The sequence below is a fragment of the Globicephala melas genome, chromosome 19, assembly GCF_963455315.2.
Source record: "Globicephala melas chromosome 19, mGloMel1.2, whole genome shotgun sequence".
NCBI classification, from domain to species: domain Eukaryota; kingdom Metazoa; phylum Chordata; class Mammalia; order Artiodactyla; family Delphinidae; genus Globicephala; species Globicephala melas.
The window spans coordinates 15,361,542-15,385,593 of NC_083332.1; the positions used below are offsets into that span (position 1 = coordinate 15,361,542).

Sequence of the window (24,052 nt, forward strand, 5' to 3'; positions counted from 1 at the left end):
GGGACAGGGCGTGTCCAGAGAGCCTTGGGTTTTTGCGCGCTGGCGTGAGCGGGCTGAAAATGCACAATTCTGAATGTGTCTTTGTGTGTCATGGTGGTGAGTAGATTGTGCGACTGTGTGTGCCTTAGTGGGTGTGAGATTGTGGCTGTGTATAAAGCTGTGGAGGTGTCTATGATCGTGTTTCATTGTGTGTCCTAAGAGTGGATATGTGTTTGTGTGACATTGACCATTTGTTCAGCACCAAGTGTGTGGGTGTGAGGTGCCTCTGACTCCAGTACTCTGACAGATTTTGGCCCTGGACAGTGATAACCTCAGCCTTTCCCTGTAACACCGAAATTGGGCATGATGTCCAGTCTTCTCTGCTCTCCCTCCCCTGTGTGGGAGGGTCGGGCGATGACCCTTTAAAAATGCCCTGGTCCGTCATGATTGCTTTTCCTTGACTCTTCTCCAAGAGACGTATTGAGAAGAGAAGAAAAGAATTATTATTGAACATCCAAAAGCCAAGTTCTCCGTGTATCAGTTTTTCTTCTTTCCCTGAAACCCTTCTTATTATTCGTGATGTGTGTTAAAAAAAAATTTAGCCAAATAAATGTGAAGATTAATTGGCTTTATTCAACAATTCATGAATCAGCCAGCATCCCATCTACCAAGTAGAGAGATACTCCAAGGAGTTGGACAAAATGGAAGGTTTTTATAGGCAGTAGGGAAGTGGTGCAAGGAAGTTATTAGCAAAAGAAAAGAAAGGATTGTTTTAGGCCGGGACATCTTTTAGGGGAAGGGAATGGCAGGGGTCTTATCATGCAGATTACCTCACTAGTGCTAATCAGGAAATTTCAGATTGATTGTTTAAAGAGCACATTTTCTTTTGTTTGTTTGTTGAGTTTTTATTTAGGAGCACATTTTCTTGAGAGAGATTGAAACTGGTATTGTCTTGTTTGCTGTTATGGGGGCACATGACCCCATTTGGGGCTTTTTTTTTTTTAACACGTGCTTTTCCTTCCTTCTTCTGAAACTTCTTGCCTAACAAAGACACACACCACCACCCACCCCCAAGTGAACTGGTGTCCAGTGTTTGCCATTGGAGTAAATTACTGAGTGCTATGGAGGTGAACTGAAAGGCCCATACCTTCCATACTCCCTATACACCTAATGTTAATCTAAATGTTTTTAAACTTTTCATTTTTAATTAGCTTTAGACTTAAAACTGTTGCAAAAATAGAATTCCCAAATACTCTTAACCCAGCTTCTCTATCAAAGCCAAGAGATTAACGCTGATAAATAACCAATCTACAAACCTTATTCAGATTTCATCAGTGTCCCTTAGTGTCCTGTTTCTGGACAAGGATCCAATCCAGGATCATATGTTGCAATTAAGTTGGTAACTCTCCTTAGTCTTCTTTTATCTGGAACGGTTACTCAATCTTTGTCTTTCATGACCTTGACACTTTTGAGATGAACTGGCCGTTTATTTTGTAAATTCTGCAATGTAGAATGTTCCTCAATTTGAGGTTGTCTGATACTTCCTCATAATTAAATTTGGATTATGCAGTTGAGGCAAGACTACCCCAGAAGTGATGTATTCTCAGTGCATCTTATCAGGAGACACATGAGATTAATTTGTCTCATTATTGGTGGTGTTAACTTTATTTGCCAGGTTTCTCCACTGCAAAGTCACTCTTTCCATTATAATTAATGTGTCTCAAGGAGAAATACTTTAGGTCTATAAAATTATGCTGTTTTTCATCCTACTTCCACCTACTACATCCATTGATAATTCCTGCCTGAAAATTTATTACCAGGTATTTGCCAAACGTTGATTTTTTTTTTCGGATTCTGTTATTCCTTCTACATTTATTAATTATAATTCTGTCACAAATAGATTTTCCTTCTCCCCATTTAATTGATTTACTAACTTATATAAGTATAGTCTGGATTTTTTAATACTATAGGTTATAATCCATTACTATCACTATTTTATTGCTCGAATTGTCCCATATTTGGCCACTGGGAAACCCTTTGGATTGGTTCCTGTATCCTTTCAACATATCCCCTTTATTTATTTATTTATTTAGTACTTCCTTATTTTCCTGCACCACAGGATGTTCCAGGTTGATACTGTACTTTCCCAGCCTTAGTCCTGGAATCAGCAAATTTCCCAGGGATCACTGGCTCCTTTTATTAGAAAATTATATTTAGAAACCGAGATTAGATGTGCTCGTTGCTACTGGGATGTCTTTGCTTCTTGACTTTCTCAGATATGAAATATATGCATCTGTACCCACACATCTGTATCTATCTGTATGTATACCTATACAGATAATCCATGATGTCATATGATATCTCCAATTCCAGTTCAATACCACAGGGCTTCTTCTAGACATCTCCATTTCCTTTTCTGTAACTCCTTTCTCTGACAGTGAAAAACTCGGCTCTCATTAACCACAGTACATTTATTTATTTGCTCAGTCTTGAGTAGAAAGTAGTTCTAACACATATCCCCAAACCCCATATAGTTCTTTTTGTATTTAGTCTTACAGTTCATAGTAAAAATACAGTACCGCCCCCCCAAAAATAAAATAAATAAAAATACAGTTTTCCCTACACCCATCTGTATGGTAATATTACTCATTTGTAATATAGGTTCATTTGTTACTGTTTGTATTTTATTTGGGGCTCCCAAACACACATCCTGGTTGATTTTAATTATTTTTTGAGTATGTGAAACATTAACATGGTTCTGAAAGTTAGAATTAGACCAGAAGATCTACTCAGTTACTCCTCCATCATTCCTTCTCTCCCAATTCCATTCCCCCATTCTTTCCACACTGTGCCCAATCACCCATTATAGGTAACCAACCAATCTCAGTTTGTTGGGGGTTTTTATGGTTAAATATACATAACATAAAATTTACCATTTTAATTATGCTGTTCAGTAACATTAACTCCATTTGCCTTGTGCAGCCATCGCCACCATTCATCTCCAGAACTTTTTTCATCTTCAAAGACCGAAACTCTGTACCCATCAAACAATAATTCCCTTTGCCCCTTCCTCCAGCCCCTTGAAACCACCATTCTGCTTTTTACCTCTATGAATTAGAATATTCTAGGTACCTCACGTAAGTGGAATCATACAGTGTTTGTCCTTTTATGACTGACTTATTTCACTGAGCACAATATCTTCAGGATTTATCCATGTTGTAGCATATGTCAGAATTTCCTTCCTTTTTAAGTCTGAATAATTTTCCATTGTACATGTATACCACATTCTGTTTATTAATTTATCAGTGGGCACTTGGGTTGCTAACACCTTTTCGCTATTGTGAATAATGCTGCTCTGAACATGGGTTTTCGAATATCTGTTCATGTCCCTGCTTTCACTTCTTTGGAGTATATATCCAGAAGTTGAATTGCTGGATCACATGATATGTTTAATTTTTTGAGGAATCACCATACCATTTTCTACAACAGATGCACTATTTTACATTCCCACTGGCAGTGAACAAGGGTTCCGATTTCTTTACATCCTTGCCAATGCTTGTTATTTTCTTCTTTTTTTATAATAGCCATCCTAATGAGTGTGAAGTGGTATCTCATTATGGGTTTTGATTTGCATTCCTTTAATTATTAGTGATGTAGGAAATCTTTTCACGTTGTTTGTTGGCCATTTGTATATCTTTGGAGAAATATCCTTTGCCCCTCCCCCGCTTTTCTTTTGGCTGCACTGTGCAGCGTGCAGGATCTCAGTTCCCCGACCAGGAATTGAACCTGGGCCATGGCAGTGAAAGCCTGGAATCCTAACCACGAGGCCACCGGGGTTTGTTTGTTTTTTGTTGTTGTGTTCTAGGAGTTCTTTATATACTCTGAATAGTAATCCCTTATAAAACACATGATTTGCAAATATTCCCATTCCATGGATTGTACTTTCACTCTGTTGACAGTATCCTTTGATGCACAAAAGTTTTTTATTTTGATGACGTCTACAACACATTTTTTTCTTTTGTTGCCTGTGCTTTCGTTGTCATATCCAAGAAATAATTGCTAAATCTAGTGTTATGAAGATTTTCCCCTATGTTTTCTTCTAAGAGTTTTATAGTTTTAGCTCTTATGTTTAGATCTTTGATCCATTTTGAGTTAATTTTTTAGTGGGTACAGGTCCAACTTTATTCTTTTGCATGTGGATATCCAGTTTTCCCAGCACCATTTGTTGAAAAGACTGTCCTTTCCCCTATCAAATAGTCTTGACTCCATTGCTGAAAATTATTTGACCATATATGTGAGGATTTCTATTTCATTGGTCTAAATATCTGTCTTTTTGTTAGTACCACACTGTTTTTTGTTTGTTTGTTTGTTTGTTTTTTGTTTTGTTTTGTTCTTTTGCGGCACGCGGCCTCTCACTGTTGTGGCCTCTCCCGTTGCGGAGCACAGGCTCCGGACACGCAGGCTCAGCAGCCATGGCTCACGGGCCTAGCCGCTCCACGGCATGTGGGATCTTCCCGGACCAGGGGCACGAACCCACGTCCCCTGCATCGGCAGGCGGACTCTCAACCACTCCGCCACCAGGGAAGCCCACCACACTGTTTTGATTACCATCTTTGGTAAGTTTTGTAGTAAGTTTTGAAATCAAGAATTGTGAGAGTAAGATTGTTTTGGCTATTTGGGGTCCCTTGAGATTCTGTGTGAATTTTAGGATGGATTTTTCCATTTTTTCAAAAAATCATTGGGGTTTTCATAAGGATTGCATTGAATCTGTATGTTACTTTAGGTAGTATTGCCATCTGTCTTGGTCAGCTCAAGCTTCTGTAACAAAATACCATAGACTGGGTGGCTTAAACAACAGAAATTTATTTTCTCACAGTTATGGAGGTTGGAAGTCTGAGATCAAGGTGCCACCTTCTCACTGAGTCCTCGCATGGCAGAGAGAGAGTGAGCTCTCTGGTATCTCTTCTTATAGGGACACTACTGCTATCATATCAGGCCCCCACCCTTATGATGTCATTTAAATGTAATTACTTCCATAACGGCCCTATCTCCAAATACAGTGACATTAGGGGTTAGGGCTTCCAACATATGAATGGGGCGGGGAGGACACACACAATTCTAAGTCCGTGACAGCATCTTAACAATATTAAGTATTCCAAGTCTTGAACACAGGATATCTTTCCATTTATTTATGTCTTCTTTCATTTCTTTCAGCAATCTTTGTAGTTATCAATGTGTTAAGTCTTTTGCTTCCTTAGTTTATTCCTAAGTATTTTGTTCTTTTTGATACTATCATAAATGGATTTGTTTTTTAAAATTTTCTTTTCTGATTGTTCATTGTTAGTCTATATAGAAATTCAACTGATTTTTGTGTGTTGATTTTGTATCCTGCAACTTTGCTGAATTCATTTTTTAGTTCTGACAGGGTTTGTGTGTGTGTGTGTGTGTGTGTGTGTGTGTAATCTCTAGGGTTTTCTATATATAAGATTATGTCATCTGTGAACAGAGATAAGTTTACTTCTTCCTTTCCAATTTGGATGCCTTTTATTTCTTTTTCTTGTGCAACTGCTCTGGCTAGGACTTCCAGTACTATGTTGATAGACATCTTTGCATACATATCCTTAAGGGCCTTTTTTACATCTTTTTTGTGTGTGAATTGTCCATCTCTTTTTCCTGTTTACTTTCATGGGGTTTTTTTGTTTGTTGTTTGTTTGTTTTTGGTGCTTTGTCACAATGTTTAAGAATTCTTTACACATTAGGAATATTAGTTCCTCATCTGTGTTGTATGGTGCAAGTATTTTCTTCCAGTTTGACAGTTGTCTTTTGGCTTTGTTTATGGTGTTCTTTGTCGTTGAATATTTTTATTTTTATGTAGTCAAATTACCAATGTTTTCCTTTATTGCTTCTGGAGTTAGAAAGCCTTTCTCAATCTCAGGATTAAAGGGGAATTTACATGTGTTATCTTCTAATAACTGTATGATTTCATCTTTTACATCTAGCACCCTGATCCATTTGGAGTTTAATTTTGTGTATGGAATGGGGTATGGATTTAATTTTATATTTTCTAAATGGCTATCCAGTTTTCCCAGCACCATTTATTAAGAATTTTATCTTTGCCCCACTGACTTGAAATGCCATCTCTATCATATACTAAATGTCCATACATATTGATACTTGGTTCTATTTCTAGGCCTTCTGTTCTGTTCCACTGGTTGGTTTGTCTATTTATGCACTACTACCACACTGTTTTAATTATAGAGACTTTACAGTACATTTTAATGTCTAGTACAGCTAGTTTCCTGATGTTCCTTTTTTTATTGTCAAATTATTCAGTTTCTCCTTTATACCATTTATGCAGCAAAGGGCTCTGTTGGCATAGATCTACATCTTTTGGAGGGTTGTGATTTGTTGATTCATGAACAATGGCCCCTGCATAATTGTACACAGATACCCTGGATCATGTAACACTTGTTATTAATATTTTTGATTTTCACAGTCTGGGTTGATGAACAAGGCCTTCTGCTGTTCTGGCTTTTAGGAGTAAGAATGTGATTGGGACCTATATCAGAAGTCTAGATTCACAAATCTGGGATAAAAGTTTGTTTCAGTAACCAGATCTAATTTGATATGGGACATTTTAGGTTTGGGGTCTTAAATTTGTTTTCAGCCAAATCCATGTTGTTCTTTCGATAAGTTATGGAAAAAACAAAAAAAAGAATATTAGCTAGTAGTACTTGGTGTTTGTAAATAAGTGGTTACAGCAGGGTTTTTAAAGAAGGTCCAGGCTCCCACCCTTAGACTTCAGGGCTCTGCAGACGCCATGAAATTTTATGCAGCTTTTGCAGATACTTTTTTTTTAAATACTTATTTATTTATTTATTTTGGCTGCGCTGGGTCTTAGTTGCAGCACGCGGGATCCTCACTGCGGCTTGCAGGCTCATAGTTGTGGCATCTTAGTTATGCCATTCGGGCCTCTTAGTTGTGGCATATGAACTCTTAGTTGTGGCATGCATCCCAGACCAGGGATTGAACCCGGGCCTCCTGCATTGGGAGCACGGAGTCTCAGCCACTGGACCACCAGGGAAGTCCTTGCAGATACTTATTTATTTGATTTTTTTCTTGAAAGGAGTTTTATGATTTCATAAGATTTTCAAAGAGATTCATGACCCTTAAAAATTTAGAACTGCAATCAAAGACAGTAGTGCCCGGTAATAATAACCTTTGAGATGTTGTGCAAAATTTGTGCCCAACAACAGGGAGTTAAAAGAGGAAGTTTCTATCACATATTACATTCATATGATGGAATATTATTCAGCTAATAAACATATGCTTACAGAGAGTTAACCAGAACAAGGAAAATACTGTAATGATACAACACTGAAAATGATGAATAAAAAAGTATTCAGGGCTTCCCTGGTGGCGCAGTGGTTGAGAGTCCGCCTGCCGATGCGGGGGACACGGGTTCGTGCCCCGGTCCGGGAGGATCCCGCATGCCGCGGAGTGGCTGGGCCCGTGAGCCATGGCCGCTGAGCCTGCGCTTCCGGAGCCGGTGCTCCGCAACGGGAGAGGCCACAGCAGTGAGAGGCCCGCGTACCGCAAAAAAAAAAAAAAAAGTATTCAAATTTTGCAAAGATCCCATCCCCAAATTTTTTAATGGGTAATTTAATGGAGAAGAAACTGGCTACGTATCTGACACCATGCATTCTGCTTTGTGCTCACTGACTCACTTAAACTGGAAATTGCACTGTCTTGAAAATTGGTCATTCACAGGATGTTTTTGATAATGAAGCTATTTCAGTGCACCAGAGAATATGTTAAAGGACTGTTAAAGAACTTTTAGTTGTAATTTGTTTCAATCAGACTAATTTCCTTTTTTGTCCCTACTTGTGTTGTAGACATTGGCTCGATTGCTCATAATTTTTGTGCTGCCAGGAAAATAAATGTCAGCTACAACTCTAGTTATTTATTTTTGTTTAAGTGGAAAGTACTGTTATGTTTTTTATTATGAAATATATAAGCTTAATGCAAAAATTAGAAATTTTTCTTAAAATGTAATTCATCTAAAGATAAATATTTTTCATATTTGATGGATATATTTCAGGTATTTTTCTGTGGGATTTTTATTTATTATTTATTTATTTATTTATTTTTGCGGTATGCGGGCCTCTCACTGTTGTGGCCTCTCCCGTTGTGGAGCACCGGCTCCGGACGCGCAGGCTCAGCGGCCATGGCTCACGGGCCCAGCCGCTCCGCGGCATGTGGGATCTTCCTAGACCGGGGCACGAACCCGTGTTCCCTGCATTGGCAGGCGGACTCTCAACCACTGCGCCACCAGGGAAGCCCTTTCTGTGGGATTTTATAGAGTGGTATCTCTTATATAAATTCTGTAACCTGCCTGCTTCATTTAATAATGCATTGACTGTGTAACAATTATATTTTAAAGTCACTATGTAGTATTTCATTATCGAGATGCACCTTAATTTATTCCCTTTACTGCCTACTAAAGAGCATTTATATTTCTATATTTTAATTGTGAAATTGTCCCAAAAGTACTCTTGTGCATACAACTTCATGTATTTTTATAATGAATTCCTTTGGGTCAGGCATTAGACATTTATTAAGAATTTGCAAATATGCAAAATCCTAATCTAGAGCTCAGGGAGACAAAGTACTTTTAAAAAGTGAGAATCTCTGTTTTTAAATTACAAATAATGTAATGGGGGAGATAAAACTTGTATACAAATGTCCAAAGTAAAGGATGAAAAAGGGCACTAGTTTACCCTGATAGTATGCTATGAGAGTTCATAAGAGGAAGATATTTGTATGACCAGAGCTGTCATTGTCATGTCATGTCATATCTAAGTCAAACTGATCCCATAAGAACTCTATGGAGGTGAACTGAGTCACCTATATTTCCTGCAATTTTCATTCTAATCATCAGAAATCCAAAGTATGGGGACTTTCCTGGAAGTCCAGTGGTTAAGACTTCGCCTTCCAATGCAGGGGGTACAAGTTCGATCCCTGGTTGGGGAGCTAAGATCCCACATGCCTCATGGCCAAAAAAGCCAAAACATAAAACAGAAGTACTATTGTAACAAATTCAATAAAGACTTTAAAAATGGTCCACATCAAAAAAGTCTTCAAAAAAAAAAGTGTTCAAAAGAAATACAAAGTATGACCAGTGGAGCAAGATGATTCTATAGCTGTTCAGAGAACACTGAGGCAAATAGGGCAGGTGCAGAAACATAATAAACCTATCTGGCGAGAAGTGCTGAAAGGAAGCATCACTTATACACAGGACTTGGCCTGAATGACTTTTAGTTCTCTTCCAGGCAGGTCTCCAGCACACATAAATGTAGTTACCAAATCAAGAAGTTTGCAACAATTGGGAGCTGACAAGCAAAAACAACAAAAGCCATTCTGTGAAAAAGAACTGTTTTTAGAATATCCTGAGCTATTATTTCATGTTCAAAGGAAGATTGTTTAAAATAAAGTATTTCCTTTTTCATCTGCCGTTTGGGAGTAGCTTATACTTAACAGAACTTTAAAATATGCATTTAAAAATTAATGCGTGGTTATTGAAAAACTACACTTAAGCAAAACTAAGAAAATTGAAGATCACAACCCAGAAATAACCAAAGTAATCTTTAAGGATAAAACTTCCCAGATACGTTCAGTCTGATTTGTCTGTCTATATCGTCTATGTTAATATATACATGTATTTTACAAATAAGACCATATGATGCCCAGTTGTTTTGTAATCTAACCATATCTTGAACATTTTCTATGTTATTAACTACTTAATTACTACTAAATTTGTGAGTACTGAGAATTGCTGTTTTATAGAAATCTTTAATTTATTTAATATGCTGTTGTCTGACTCAGAATCTTGAACATTGCCTGAGAATGTGCATACCTCTCAGTGTATTGATTTTGGGTTGATGTTTAGACTGGATGTTTACATCCATAAAGCTCAATACAACATTTAAAAATATGACATATAGGAAAAGTTTCAAGTTACATCAGAAATTCACTTAGTTAAATATCAGAGTCATGTTAATATTTTGACAAACGTATAGATTGGCTTGTCAACAAAAGGGATGTGCAGATGTTCATGGTGCTAAAGGAGGCCATGTTACTGCACACAAAGCAACTAATTATTAATATCTATAATAACTGGTGATCAGGAAGTGATGTTTTAAGAAATTTTCATCTTTTTTTTTCTTTTTGTCTGCGTTGGGTCTCCATTGCTGTGTGCGGGCCTTCTGTAGTAGGGGCAAGCGGGGGCTACTCTTCGTTGCGGCGTGTAGGCCTCTCATTGCAGTGGCTTCTCCTGTTGTGAAGCACGGGCTCTAGCCTCACGGGCTTCAGTAGTTGTGGCGCGCAGGCTCAGCAGTTTTGGCTCATGGGCTCTAGAGCGCAGGCTCATTAGTTGTGGTGCACAGGCTTAGTTGCTCCGTGGCATGTGGGATCTTCCCAGACCCGGGTTCATACCCGTGTCCCCTGCATTGGCAGGCAGATTCTTAACCACTGCACAACCAGGGAAGTCCCAGAAATTTTCATCTTAATACAATAGTTTATTATTTATATGTAGGTGTTTCTTGTGTTTAATTATGTTTAGGAAATTATTTGGGGGCTTTGTGTTAAAATGTGACTCATTATATTTTTCACATTTAAAATATTGGGAGAGAGGCTCCTGGTTAGAGTTTTTACTCAGAATGATTGCTTTTTCAGGAACAGATTGCTAATGTTAAGGTGAAGATATCTATATATATCTACTTCTCATGAGCTGTCAAGTTCTCGCACTCCCCCGGCCCAAGCCTTGTGTGATGTGGGATCCATGCCCTCTGAAGAATAAGAATGTCTGTCAATTTAGGGACAGGGAAAATCCAGGGACGTAACTGCAAGCTTCACTGGGTGGTGTGTAGATGGCTGAACTTCGCTTAGAAGGATTTGTACAAAGATTTGATGATAGAGATCTAAAGGAGCATGATTTTGCTGGATCAAGAACAACTTGTCCCCTAACTCATCATCTGCCTTTTTAGGGCCTTTTGTTTCACATTGTGGGTTTGTGAAAAATCCCTTTGAGATGTATAGAGTTGGAAATGCACAGCTCTGCTCTGTTACTTCTGAAGTTTCCTCTGACTTTTTAAAAATTATTCTGTCTTGTATTGACCAAGGCCGCAAGTCTGAATTTTTATTTAGTCAGAGTATAGCTGAATTAGCATATTAGTTAGGACAGGTTGTTATGCTGTGGTAGCAAACAACCCCCAAATCTCAGTGGTTTACAAAATAACTTTTTAATTTTTGCTCATTATGCATCAGCATAGGCAGGGTCCCAGACTAAAGGAGACTCCACCATCCTGTAGCTGTACCATCTGAAACACACAGCCTCCTTGGCCACCACATCAGCAATAGAAAGATTAGAGAATTATGTGGTCTGGATTATGTGGAAGACTGGATACTTGAAAAACTGGATAATGGTGAGACATTAGTAATTAAATTAGTAATGTCTACCACACTGGCTAAGACCCATTTCTTTTTCTGTGTATAGGAAGTTGCTTCTGTAAATTAGGTGTGAATTCTTTTTGGAGCAAGGAAGACATCCTGGACTGTGGAAAGAGGTTAACAAGAGGCCTGTGCACAGGTGAGTGAGGAGACTAAGGAAACAGAAAGCCTTTTATATGAAAGCTCACCTCCTCTGTGGGAAGTCAGTTACTGTTTGAGAACACACCCCTCAAAGGCTCTAGAACTATGGAGAAGATTAAGCTCCTTCAGCATACAAGTTCCCAGAGGCACTTTACTGTCACTCGTATCACTCCATTCGTATTTTCTTTTATAATCTATCCTGCCCCATGAGGAGGAAGGAATTAATTGTGTTATTTATGATGATAAAACATATGCTTAAGGGAAAACTTGAAAACACAGGAAAACAGGGACTTCCCTGACGGTTCAGTGGTTGAGACCCCATGCTTCCAATGCAGGGGGCGCAGGTTCCATCCCTGGTCCGGGAACTAAGATCCTACATGCAGCGTGGTATGGCCAAAAAAAAAAAAAGAAAAGAAAAGAAAAAAAAATACAGAATGGGCTTCCCTGGTGGCGCAGTGGTTGAGAGTCCGCCTGCCGATGCAGGGGACACGGGTTCGTGCCCTGGTCCGGGAAGATCCCACATGCCGCGGAGCGGCTGGGCCCGTGAGCCATGGCCGCTGAGCCTGCGCGTCCGGAGCCTGTGCTCTGCAACAGGAGAGGCCACAACAGTGAGAGGCCCAAGTACCGAAAAAAAAAAAAAAAAATATATATATATATATATATATACAGAAAAACAGATTCCCCCATAATTATACACCTAGAGACAAATGTAAAAATTTAATTGAAAATCCTTTCAATCCATTTTCTATGCATACACATATGCATGTATATATGCATGTATATATTTTTCCTATAAAAATAAGATTACATATACTGTTTTATTATCTACCTTATTCACCCAAAGTTGTTTAACATCTTAACATCAGCAAAGATATGTTTTTATGGCAACAATGTTTCCATTTCATGGATACACTATATTTTGTAGGATATTTAAATTCTCTCCAAGTTGTTTCCATCGTCAGCAGTGTCTCCATCATACACCCCACATTCATCTTTTGGATAGAGTCTCAGATATAGAAGTACTTCATCAGAGGATATACATGGTTTAATTTCTGCTAACATTGCCTTGTTGCAAGTTTATACCAGCTATAATCTACTGTGTGTGTCCATTTCCTCACATCATGCTCTTGTGACGTGTCATCAGTCTTTTAAAAATCTGCCAAATTGATAACTGTAAAATGTTATTTCCTTATTGCTTTAACGTACACTCTCTTCATTACTAGTGAAGTTTTAAAACTCTTGATAGGTTGAGGAGCCACTTTATTATCTAGTGAGTTGCCCATGCATATCCTTTGCTCATTTATCTAAAATTATTGCTTTTTTCTGAAAATTTAATTTAAATTTTTAAAAATTTATTTATTTATTTATTTTTGGCTGCGTTGGGTCCTTGTTGCTGCGTGCGGGCTTTCTCTAGTTGCAGTGAGCAGGGGCTACTCTTCGTTGCAGTGCACGGGCTTCTCATTGCAGTGGCTTCTCTTGTTGCGGAACACAGGCTCTAGGCACACGGGCTTCAGTAGTTGTGGCTCGCAGGCTCTAGAGCGCAGGCTAAGTAGTTGTGGTGCACGGGCTTAGTTGCTCTGCGGCATGTGGGATCTTCCCGGCCCAGCGCTCAAACCCATGTCTCCAGCATTGGCAGGCAGATTCTTAACCACTGTGCCACCAGGGAAGCCCTGAAAATTTAATTTTAAAAGCACTATCCAATAAGAATTTTTGTTGTTTATCTGACTTGTGAGTTAAAGTTTTTTTTTTTTCATTTTATCATTTGCCTTTTCATTTTGATTTTAGTATTTTGGGCTAGAGTTTTTAAAATCTCAAATATAAGTTTTTTCTTTGTATTTTTCTGCCTTGTATGTTATGTGTTCACAAAATATAAATACATTATATTTGTCTGAAGTACATTTACAGATATTTTATTTTTATATTAAATATTTTATCAAGTTAGAACTTCTTTTTGGCTTATGGTACAACCACAAAAAATAGGCTGAGAAATTGCTACTTTGATAAACTCTTAAGGTTTCCATTGTGATCTTGTACATTCATTGGAGAGTTTGAGTGCCTCCCATGTAGTATTTTATGTCCTGAGGAATTAATAATGAACAAAACCAACAAGATCCCTGCTTTTAAGTTTAGTGGGAAGAGTCAAATAATTGACAAGCAAATATATAATGTAATGTATAGTAGCACTGAGAGCTAGAAGGAAAAATAAAGCAGGGAAGGCTAAAGTGAATGACAAAGGGTAATATTTTAATAGTTTGGTCATAGAGGTGAAGTTTAAGCAGAAACCTTCGTGGAGGGAGCAAGTGAGCTCTATGACTATCTTGAGGAGGAGCATTCCGGAAGGAATATACAAAGCCTCCAAAGGGAACATGGCTGGTATTATGTGGTGCATTCTAAATAGTCCATGGACATTTAAGAATAATATCTTATTGGTAAGTGAAAATTTTAGGATTGTTACCAGGATGCATCCACATGGCCCTTTGTGAATTTTTATAAGCTCTCAGGGATTCTTTCTAATATAAAGATTCAAGTATTTTATTTCCTCCAGAAAACACGCTTATTATTAACTTTTATTCACTTTTCCTCCCGCTGTTCTGTTTTATTCTCCACTTTTACGTATATTTTAGGTCTTCTGGATCTCTCTTCCATATCTCTGACCTTTGTTTTCAGAATTCATTTCTTCTGTGTCTTTTTCTCCTCTGAATTCTGAGATGTTCTAGGCTTTTCCCTCCTGATTTCTAATGTATCTGGTGCCTTCTTGTCTAATAATTCTCAAAAGAAACTATTACTTGTCAGAATTGTCTCCTGTGACAAAGCCCTTATAAAAGATTTCAGTTTCCTTCTCCCATTAACCCCTAACTCTCTTAATTGGGCCTTTTCTAACTCTCTTAATTGGGGAATTTATTGTTCATTCCCCTCATTAATGGCAATAACCACAGGGAGACAGTTTATGCTGATGGAAACTTTCATGGGCAATAAAATACAACACTTGGGTTCATATCCCACTCAGTGTGGCCTTGGGTCAATATCATAACCTCTCAGGCCTTCTAGCTTCTCTTATGTATAATGTGAGAAATAAAATCAACTTTATTTAACTAACAGCGTAGTTATAAAATTAAAACTAAATGAAAGTGTATATGAATGGCACTGCATCACCTCACCCTAGAATCCTGGGGATCATTCCTGTACTTATGTACTCTACCTTCCCTAGTTATGAACGAACTACCTGTGATCTTCTGTAATTCAGCCCCCAATACTTGGGTGCTGGTTCCTATCCCCTCTCTCCTGCTCAAGGTCATTGCTCCTGTGCAGTTGTCTCCTATGCCCCTGCATTATTCGTTTTTCTCTACTGGGTTATTCCCATCACTATAAACCATGCTGTAATCTCTTCCACATTCAAAACAAACAACCATTCCTGGATTCCATATCCATTTCTAGCTCTATTTCTCTACTCTTTTCAACAGAACTCCTTGAAAGGGATGGCTCTTCTGTCTCCACTTCCTTTCCTTCCATTTTCTCTTATAAATGTATTTATTTATTTATTTTTGGCTGTGCTGGGTCTTCGTTGCTGCGTGCAGGCTTTCCCTCGTTGCAGCAAGTGGGGGCTACTCTTTGTTGCAGTGCTCGGGCTTCTCACTGCGGTGGCTTCTCTTTGTTGCGGGGCACAGGCTCTAGGCGGGCGGGCTTCAGTAGTTGTGGTACGCTGGCTCAGTAGTTGTGGCTCACCGGCTCTAGAGTGTAGGCTCAGTAGTTGTGGCACACAGGCTTAGTTGCTCCGCGCCATGTGGGATCTTCCCAGACCAGGGCTCCAAACCCATGTCCTCTGCATTGGCAGGTGGATTCTTAACCACTACACCACCAGGGAAGTCCCACCTTCCATTTTCTCTTGAACTCACTCCAGCCAAGGTTTTGTGTCCTCCACTCTAGAGAATCCACTTTTGTTGAGACTTCTAATGATCTCTCTAATGCCAGATCCAATGGACAGTTCTCGTTCCTCATACCACTTGACCTATTGGTAGCATTTGACAGTTGTTCTCACCTTCCTTCTTGGTATACTTTCTTCACTGGGCTTTCAGTGAAGCCCCAATTCTCTTTTTTTCCTTCTATTCCACTGATGTTTCCTTTTCAGACTCCTTTCTTTCTTTTTTCCTTTTCATCTCCCTGTTCTCTAACCGTTGGAGCCCCTCAGGCTCAGGCTTTGGACCGTTTTTCTTCCTTACCTTTAATCACTCTGTAGGCAATCTTACCTAGTATCAGAGCTTCAAATATCAACTGAACATCAGTAACTTCCAGTTTTATATTCCTACATTTGGACTTCCTCTGAACTCCCAGATCTAATGTCTAATGGACATCTGGCATTTCCACTTAGACATATAATAATCAGCTCAAGTATTAAGGTAAAACAGAATTCATAATTGGTCCATCCAAACCCGCTCCTCTCATAGTCCATTGTGTTAAAAAATGGCAACTTCATACCTCTAGTTGCTCAAGCCAAAAACCCTAGCATCATCTTGGCCTCTTTTTTTTTTCTTTTATACCTAAAATCAGTAAATCCTGTCAGCTCTTCCTACAGAGAATATCTAGAATCTGATCAGTTCTTGTCACCTCCCCCATGACCATACCACCCTAAGGCAAGCCCCTCAACCCCTTGCCAGGGTTACTGCAGTAACCTTCTCAGTTCCCCCCACTTCCCTGCTTCCCCCCCTTGTCCTCTTAGTCCATTTTCCATGAGTGATCCTTTTAAATGTAAATCAGATTATGCCATTCCTTGGTTTGAAGTGTTTCATTGGCTTCCTGTCTTACTCAAGAGTAAAAACCAATGTTCTTACACAAGGCCCACAAGCCCTGTGTGATCCAGCTTCCATCTACCTCTCTGGCCCTCATTTTCTCACTCACCCCATTCCAGCCACTCTAGTCTCCTTCCTCTTTGTTGTTAAAGCCTGCTCTTGCCTAGAGGCCTTTGCATTTGTTGGTCCCTCTGCTAGGACTGTGCTTCCCCTAGATTTCTGTGTCGATGAAAAGCCTTCTTAGACCACCCTTCATTTCCCCATCTCCTTAATCTTTTTATTTTCCTCTATAGAACTTTGACTCCTTTACATATAAATAGGAATATCAATGTCAGTATATCAATATTTGTTATTGTCTCCTTCCATTAGAATGTGAGATCCGCTGGGACAGACTGGATTTGCTATCTTCCTCACACATAGAACCATGCCAACTGAGTTGGGAACTCAGTAAATACGAAAGAATTCCTGACTCCTTTTTCTCTCTGCATCCATATCCAATCAGATGCCAGAACCAGTTGATTTTACTTCTCTGACACCTTGAATTCATCCCCTTCATCCTCATTTCTACTATCACTATCTTGGGTCAGGCCCTTTGTTTGCTTGGGAAAGTACAGGCACGTTTCAGCTGATCTCCCTGACTCCAATTGTACTCCTCTCCACTAAAATAATCTGGCTATATTGGCCCTTTCACTTCCTTTTTTAAATTCTTCAGTAGCCTTCCATTCATTAATGGGTGAAAACCAAACTTGTATATATTCAGTCAGTATTCATTGGTCACCTTTATACTTCAGTCACTGTGGCCCATACCATTTACAGTGATGATGAGACCTGGTCCTCATAGTTAATGTTATAAGCATTATCTACCTCTAGATTCTAGAATTAATTAGATTTAAATTCAGATTAACTAAAATTAAATTAAAAATTCAGTTCCTCGGTCATACTAGCCACATTTCAAATGCTTAGTAGCCACATGTGGCTAATGGCTACATTATTGACAGTACAAGATGTGACGATTTCCATCATCACAAAGGTTCTATAAGACAGCACTGGTCTAATCCTTGCCCCAAACGGTACAAGTCTTTCCCAGTTATTCTCTGCAATCCAAACACACCGTCTACTTTTGGTCCACTGTTTTTGCCACTGCTCTTCACTTTGCTCAGAATGCTCTTCTGTCCCTTTTCTGCCTATTAATATCCTCTGATTTTAGGCCCCAAATCATATTCTGTAACTTACAGGAAATTTTCCTTGACACCAGCCCCCAATGATTTAACTAGTCTTCCTTCTGACGGCACCCCTTCCCACCATGGGAACTCAGCAAGGCAGTCTGGCTGCTTACTTCACTATTGGAATTATTTCCCGCTGTTGCCAATGGAAATCAAAGAAAATGGATGTGACGTCTCTGCAGGTGGACGGCAGTAAGAGGGGCTTATTTAACTTGCTTCTCAGTGCAACTTGGTAGGAGAATACAACATCTTAAAGTTGCATATGTGTAGCACTAGTGTTTCTTTTTAAATAGTTGGGGGAAAATGACCTAGAAAACCAAATTGCAGTTTGGTAGCCAAAATTAACTCTTGGTTTATTTGTCCTTTGTGTGTGAAATGTCCCACTATTCCATGCGTCTGACTTCCTCACGTATCTGTTGATCAGTTTTGGTTCTTCTTAGTACTACTGAGATCTATCCAGTTGATACCAATGGCCTTAGCGGCGGCAGCCTCTGAAATAACTCCTTACACCTTTCTGGCCTGCATTTCTCTAGACTTCACTCTCCAGCGAGGAGTTTTCTTTTCTTACTTTTTGACTCTCTTGCACACCATATGCACTAAGGATTCTGGAAACTTCTAGCATGACTGCAAAGTGGCCAAGAGAATAAAGTACCTGATGATAAATCACAGTATTAAAAAAAAAAAAAAAGCATGGGTGCTCCTTGCACCTGTAATTAGAACCAACCTTACTACCTTCCTTAAAAAACCCCTGAGTTCTCATTATCTTAAAGTAGGCCGTTCTCCACCAGCCTCAGCATTTGTCAGCCAGAGAGGAAGTGATGTTCTTCAGGAAAGCAGTAGAGAGGGCTTATGTGGAAAATAAGGATTGCTGGGCCAAGAAGCTTCTAGAAATTGAGTTCCCACTCAGGTAAATACTCTGGATGTGTAGGTATGCTTGTAAGATGCCTGTATTACTGTGGTTTTTTTGCTCCTGTCTGATAAGTCTAGCTGGGGCTGGAGGCTTTGACGAAACCTCTCATATGGATGGCGTGGCCCTTTTTGAACTTAGAAGGCGAATGTAGAGCCGGGGAGGTACCCAAGCGGTTTTGCCTGTTGAACCCAGAGAAGCTGGAAAACTTTGTTTAAGGGTTGTCTTTTTTACAAGGTTTGGCCTACACAGGTATGCTCTGCTCCTAGCCTGTAGGTACCGTCCTCATCTTTAAGGGGTAAAGTCTGAGTGAGTCTGAGTTGTGATCCTCCTTGCTGCAGCTGCAAAGGAAGGTCTGCTTGGTACAGCTAGCTGGGAGCTGTCTAGGCCAGAATCCCTCCTGCTAACGTGCTTGGATTCTATGTCAGTGCCGAAGCACATCTGCCTTGAATCCATCTTTCAGTTTCCTTATGGTTTAGGAAGGGGCTGGGTTTTGTTAACTCAATAGTTCTTGGCATTAGTGTTGTGTGGTGGGACAAGGGTAGAGCAAAGGAAGCAGAGCAGGGACCCTGGAAGTACAGTTGTTTTAAGCTCATCTATTTAGGCGTGCTGAGGCAAGCTCGGTTTATGAGATTTGCCCCTTCTCCCCCTACTCTGTTTTTTTTTTTTTCCAGGACTCTGCACTTGTTCAAGAGAAGAATCTAAAGAAATCCAAGCAGGACAGGTAGTTCTAAAAGCCATGACCCAGGTAAGTTGAAGTTTCCTCTATCCTTGAAATAATATCAACATTTGTGTTCTTTATCCTGAGACTTCCCTGTCTGGCTGAGCCCCATTCAGTAACCTGCTCCCAGTTCCTTCATTGCAGAGAATGGGCAATGATGCCTCACCTCCCTTTGTGGCCCTCTCTTCTCCAAGTGTTCACATACGTGCACAATGTTCTTACCAGAGCACCAATGGAGCAGAAATATATTCTCCTGAGAGAAATTTGAGAGCCGTCCTTATCAGAACCATGGTTGAATAGAGCCAAAGATAAGATAACTTTGATTTTTTCCATTAACCCAAGTAGTTTCCTTTTTTCCTTCTATTTTAAAATATCACCCCCCTTTAAAAATCATAAAACATTTCACAGTATTGAAAAATACATACAAAAACGTGTCTATAACATATATATGGTATAAAGAATAATAAAATGAGTTGATATATTTGTTTAATGTACCATCTAAGCAACCCTTATCCCTTCCCACATCCCTTCACATATCGTATTACCACCTCACCAATGTTAATGACTACTTTTAATTTTGCGTTCGTTAGCACTTTGATTCTTATAATTTACCATATATGAATGCCTGCTGAACAGTATACTGTTGAGTTTTTCATTTTTAAATTTGATGTACAGTTGTCATATTCTCTATATTTTTTACCATATTTTTTCACTCAACACAATGTGATTTCAAGTTATTCACGTTAAATTGTGTAGCACTAGGTCAGCAGTTCTTAAAGTGTGGTCCAGGAAGACTTTGAGACCCTTTCAGGAGGTCTAGGGGTCAAAATTACTTTTATAATAATAATACTAACGCATTATTTGCCTTTTTCACTCACAACTCTAATGAGTGTACAGTGGAGTTTCCCAGAAGCTATATGAAATGTGTTATCCCAACAGATTGGGAAGTTCCCTGGTGACCTAGTGGTTAGGATTCCTGGCTTTCCCTGCTGTGGCCTGGGTTCCGTCCCTGGGTGGAGAACTGAGATTCCGCAAGCCGCGTGGTGCAGCCAAAAAGTAAAATTAAATTAAATTAAATTAAATTAAGTTGGCCAACAGATTGAATACAGAAGATGTGAAAATCTAACTCTTTCATTCAGCCAGTCATTAAAGAGATTTGCAAAAATGTAAAACAGTGCTACTAAACTTATTTTATTTTGACAAAGTTATTTTTCATAAAATGTGTGTTATTTAACAGGTTTATTATTATTTGAATAAATTAATAATTTTTTAAATTTATCTCTTTTAATTTCTAATGTGGTATATATTGATAGATTTAACCAGCATTAATGAAAGTCTTCAATAACGTTAACAGCTTTATTTGTTTATTTATTTATTGTACATATGTATAATTCACATACAATGAAATACACCCATGTAAGTATATAGTTCAGTGCTTTTCTAGTATATTTGTAGAGCTGTGCAACCATAAGCACAAACCATTTTAAAACATTTACATCACTGCCAAAAAAAATCCTGTTTGCATTAGCCGTCACTCCCAAATTCCCCTCCTCATCCCCTGGCAACCATTAATTTACTTTGTCTCCATGGAATTGCCTTTTCTGGACTTTTAATATAAATGGAATCATTGAATATTTGATCTTTTGTGTGTGACTTTTTTCACTTAACATAATGTTTTCAAGCTTCCGTGATGTAGCATGTATCAGTATTTTGTTCATTTTTATACCAAACTATATTCCATGGATATGTATAGACCACATTTGGTTCAGCAATTCATCAGTCTGGACATTTGAGTTGCTTCTACTTTTTGGCTATCATGAATAATGCTGCTATAAGCATTGGTATATACCAATGTTTTTAGGTAGACATATGTTTTCATTTCTGTATACTTAGGAGTGGAATTTCTGGGTAACATGTTAACCCTGTGTTTAACATTTTGAGGAACTGTCAAAACTGTTTTCCAAAGTGGCTACCCCACTTTACATTCCTACCAGCAACGTAAGAGAGTTCCAGTTTCTCCACATCTTCACCAATATGTGTTTTTTGGGAGTTTTGTTTTTTGTTTTGTTTTGTTTTGTTTTCATAATAGCCACCCCAGTGGATGTGAAATGGCATCTTATTGTGGTTTTGATTTGCATTTCCCTAATGATTAGTGATGTTGAACATCTTTTCATGTGCTTATTGGCCATTTGTATATTTTCTTTGGAGAAATCTCTTCAAATTCTTTGGCTGGTTCATAATTAGGTTGTCTTTTATTACTGAGTTGTGAGAGTTTTTATATATTCTGGATTCAAGTCCCTTATCAGATAAACAATTTGCACATATTTTCTCCCAGTTTTGTGGGTTGGAATTTCACTTTCTTGATGAAATTATTTGCAGAACAAAAGCTTTAAATTTTGATGAAGTTTATTTTATCTTCTTGTTCTTTTTGTTTCTTTTTTGTGTCTGGTGCCATATCTAAGAAACCCCTGCCTGACCAAGGCTGTGAAGATATACTCCTATGTTTTCTTCTAAGAGTTTTATGGTTTTAGCTTTTACATTTAGATCTACAATTATTTTGAGTTAATTTTTATATATAGTGTGATGTGGGGTCCAACTTCATTCTTTGCATATGGATATCTACTTATTCCAGCACTATTTGTTAAAAAGACTAATCTTTTCCCATGAAATTATCTTGGCTGGTTTAATTTAATATGTGGTAGTCCTTAGGGAGCTGGTAGAAGATGCCTTTCTTCAGAGAGGTTTTGCAGCTAGGAGTATTCTCAAATTCGGCACACTTTAATTTTTCTCCTGGGGTTTCCCCCAGCTGCATGAATTTCAACCTCACTAAAAATGAGACAACCAGTCATTATGTGCTTCCTAAGGGGATGCTATAGGAAGTACACAGTACGACCTCTGACATATTTATGTCCCCTAAAAAATATGGAAGTAGAGAAATATGTTAAACTATACCATGAAGATATGATCAGCCAAATCCAGAATATGGGAAATGCTACTGATTCAAATGTTTGTTTAATGAATAAACAGCAATAAAAATTTTTAAAGGGTCTGTGGGTGCTATAAGAGATTTGAGAGACTTTAGGAAATCTATAAACTAATTGCAAGGGGTGGATTTTGTTTGAATCCTGATTTGAACAAACCTACTGTCAAAAATCACTTTTGAGAAAATTGGGGCAATCTGAAACTTGATCTGGTTATTAGGAAATTATTGTTAATTTTATTAAGTGTGATAGTGATATTCTGGTTATTATGCCTTTTTTAAAAAGCCTACTCTGTTAGATACTAAAGTATTTGTGGGTGAAATACTATAATGTTTGGTATGTGGGATTTGCCTCAAAATATACCAGGGGTAAAAAATGGAAAGGAAGACCTAAAACAAGATTTGCAAGGTCTTGTTAAGTTACCGAAGCAGAGTGATGGATTCATGGGGGCTCATTATACTATTCTCTGTACTTCTGTGTATTTTGAAAATTTTTGTAATCAATTTAAAAACTAAAAGTCATTTCATTTACTAGTAGTGCATGGGTTTATTGTTTCAGGGATTGGTGACATTTAGGGATGTGGCCATAGAGTTCTCTCAGGAAGAATGGAAGTGCCTGGAACCTGCCCAGAAGGACTTGTACAAGGATGTAACTTTGGAGAACTTCAGTAACTTGGTCTCACTAGGTAAGGACATTGTATAATACAGGACCAGCCAGGAAACAAGGCTCCCAGGGACTACAACAGTGGGAGGCTGTTACCACCTTCGGCTGGAGGGGGTAAAGAGAGGAAACACTGCCACCGGAAGATAGTGAGAGCTAGAGCCATGGAGAAGGGCCAGCTGGTAGCCACTGTAGCTACCTCCAGAACTCCTGGGTCAAAGGAGGGAGCGAGAGGGATAAGAAATATCCTGAACTGTCTTCCAGTCCACTGATGCTTTCCATCTACCAAACCCAATGAGATATGATAGGACCAGGGTAATACAGTCCTTACAGGTAAGCTGTCTGGGGCACAGCTAGGCACATAGCAGGGCCAAGAGTAGCGAGGAATGGATTGGGGAGAGGGAGAGGGCAAATGGAGAATAAAATTTCTGGTTTCTTCATGGTGAATTTCTGGGAAGACTTACAAGTTTCTGGCTAAGTTTCTGTTCTCTGTCTTCAAGGGAATTGTTCTGTGCTTTGTTGAAGTGGAAATGGGTAGTGCCATTGGCACCTCCACCTTCCCATCCTTTGGACAACCTTCACACCTTCCCTTATGTAATTGCCTCTCTTCCTTAGCAACCAAGAGACTGGGTTTGAATTTGGAAACAGCACGATCATGCCCCATTTCTTTTCCTATAAACAGGACTTTCCCTTTCTAAGCCCGATGTCATCTCCTTACTGGAGCAAGGGAAAGAACCCTGGATGGTTGTAAATGATATGACAGGACCATGGTGCCCAGGTGAGTGAGGGCTGATCCAATGGGGGGAGGTCACTGGGAATAATAGCCCAGCAGGTGAGTCAACTCGTAACAGTAACTTGAGTTATTGTCAGGAAACTCCCTCAAAGCCCCACCAAAAACTGAGGAATAAAAGCCTGAGACGTGAAGCCATGAAGAACAAAGACCTTGCCAGCATCAGCTTCCAAGGGAACCTTGCCTTTATCCCCATTAATTCCTCTCTGTTCTTTCTTCTCTTATGTTTTCTTCTCATTTCAAAAAGGAATGTGCCCCTTTCCGGTGGCAGCTATTTTACCTGGAGTTTGGATCCTTTTTTCTGCAGTGTCTTCATTCCTTAAAAAGTATTTATTTTCTTAAAACAGCTTTTCACTTC

The 24,052-nt window shown here is 38.9% G+C and overlaps 2 protein-coding genes across 3 annotated transcripts in view; one reads left to right on the plus strand and one right to left on the minus strand.

Moving 5' to 3' along the window:
• ZNF146 (zinc finger protein 146) overlaps positions 1 to 24,052 on the minus strand; it is a 72,804-nt gene that overhangs the window by 23,847 nt on the left and 24,905 nt on the right. The gene's annotated exons all lie outside the window — the stretch shown is intronic.
• Positions 1 to 24,052, plus strand: part of LOC115862605 (zinc finger protein 565) — a 32,330-nt gene that overhangs the window by 52 nt on the left and 8,226 nt on the right. The window contains exons 2-6 of the mRNA XM_030874653.2: positions 4,426 to 4,595; positions 11,534 to 11,626; positions 19,217 to 19,290; positions 22,803 to 22,929; positions 23,587 to 23,682. Coding sequence (XP_030730513.2) covers positions 4,481 to 4,595; positions 11,534 to 11,626; positions 19,217 to 19,290; positions 22,803 to 22,929; positions 23,587 to 23,682 — 505 coding nt within the window. The 5' untranslated portion in view covers positions 4,426 to 4,480. The remainder of the gene's footprint in view (positions 1 to 4,425; positions 4,596 to 11,533; positions 11,627 to 19,216; positions 19,291 to 22,802; positions 22,930 to 23,586; positions 23,683 to 24,052) is intronic.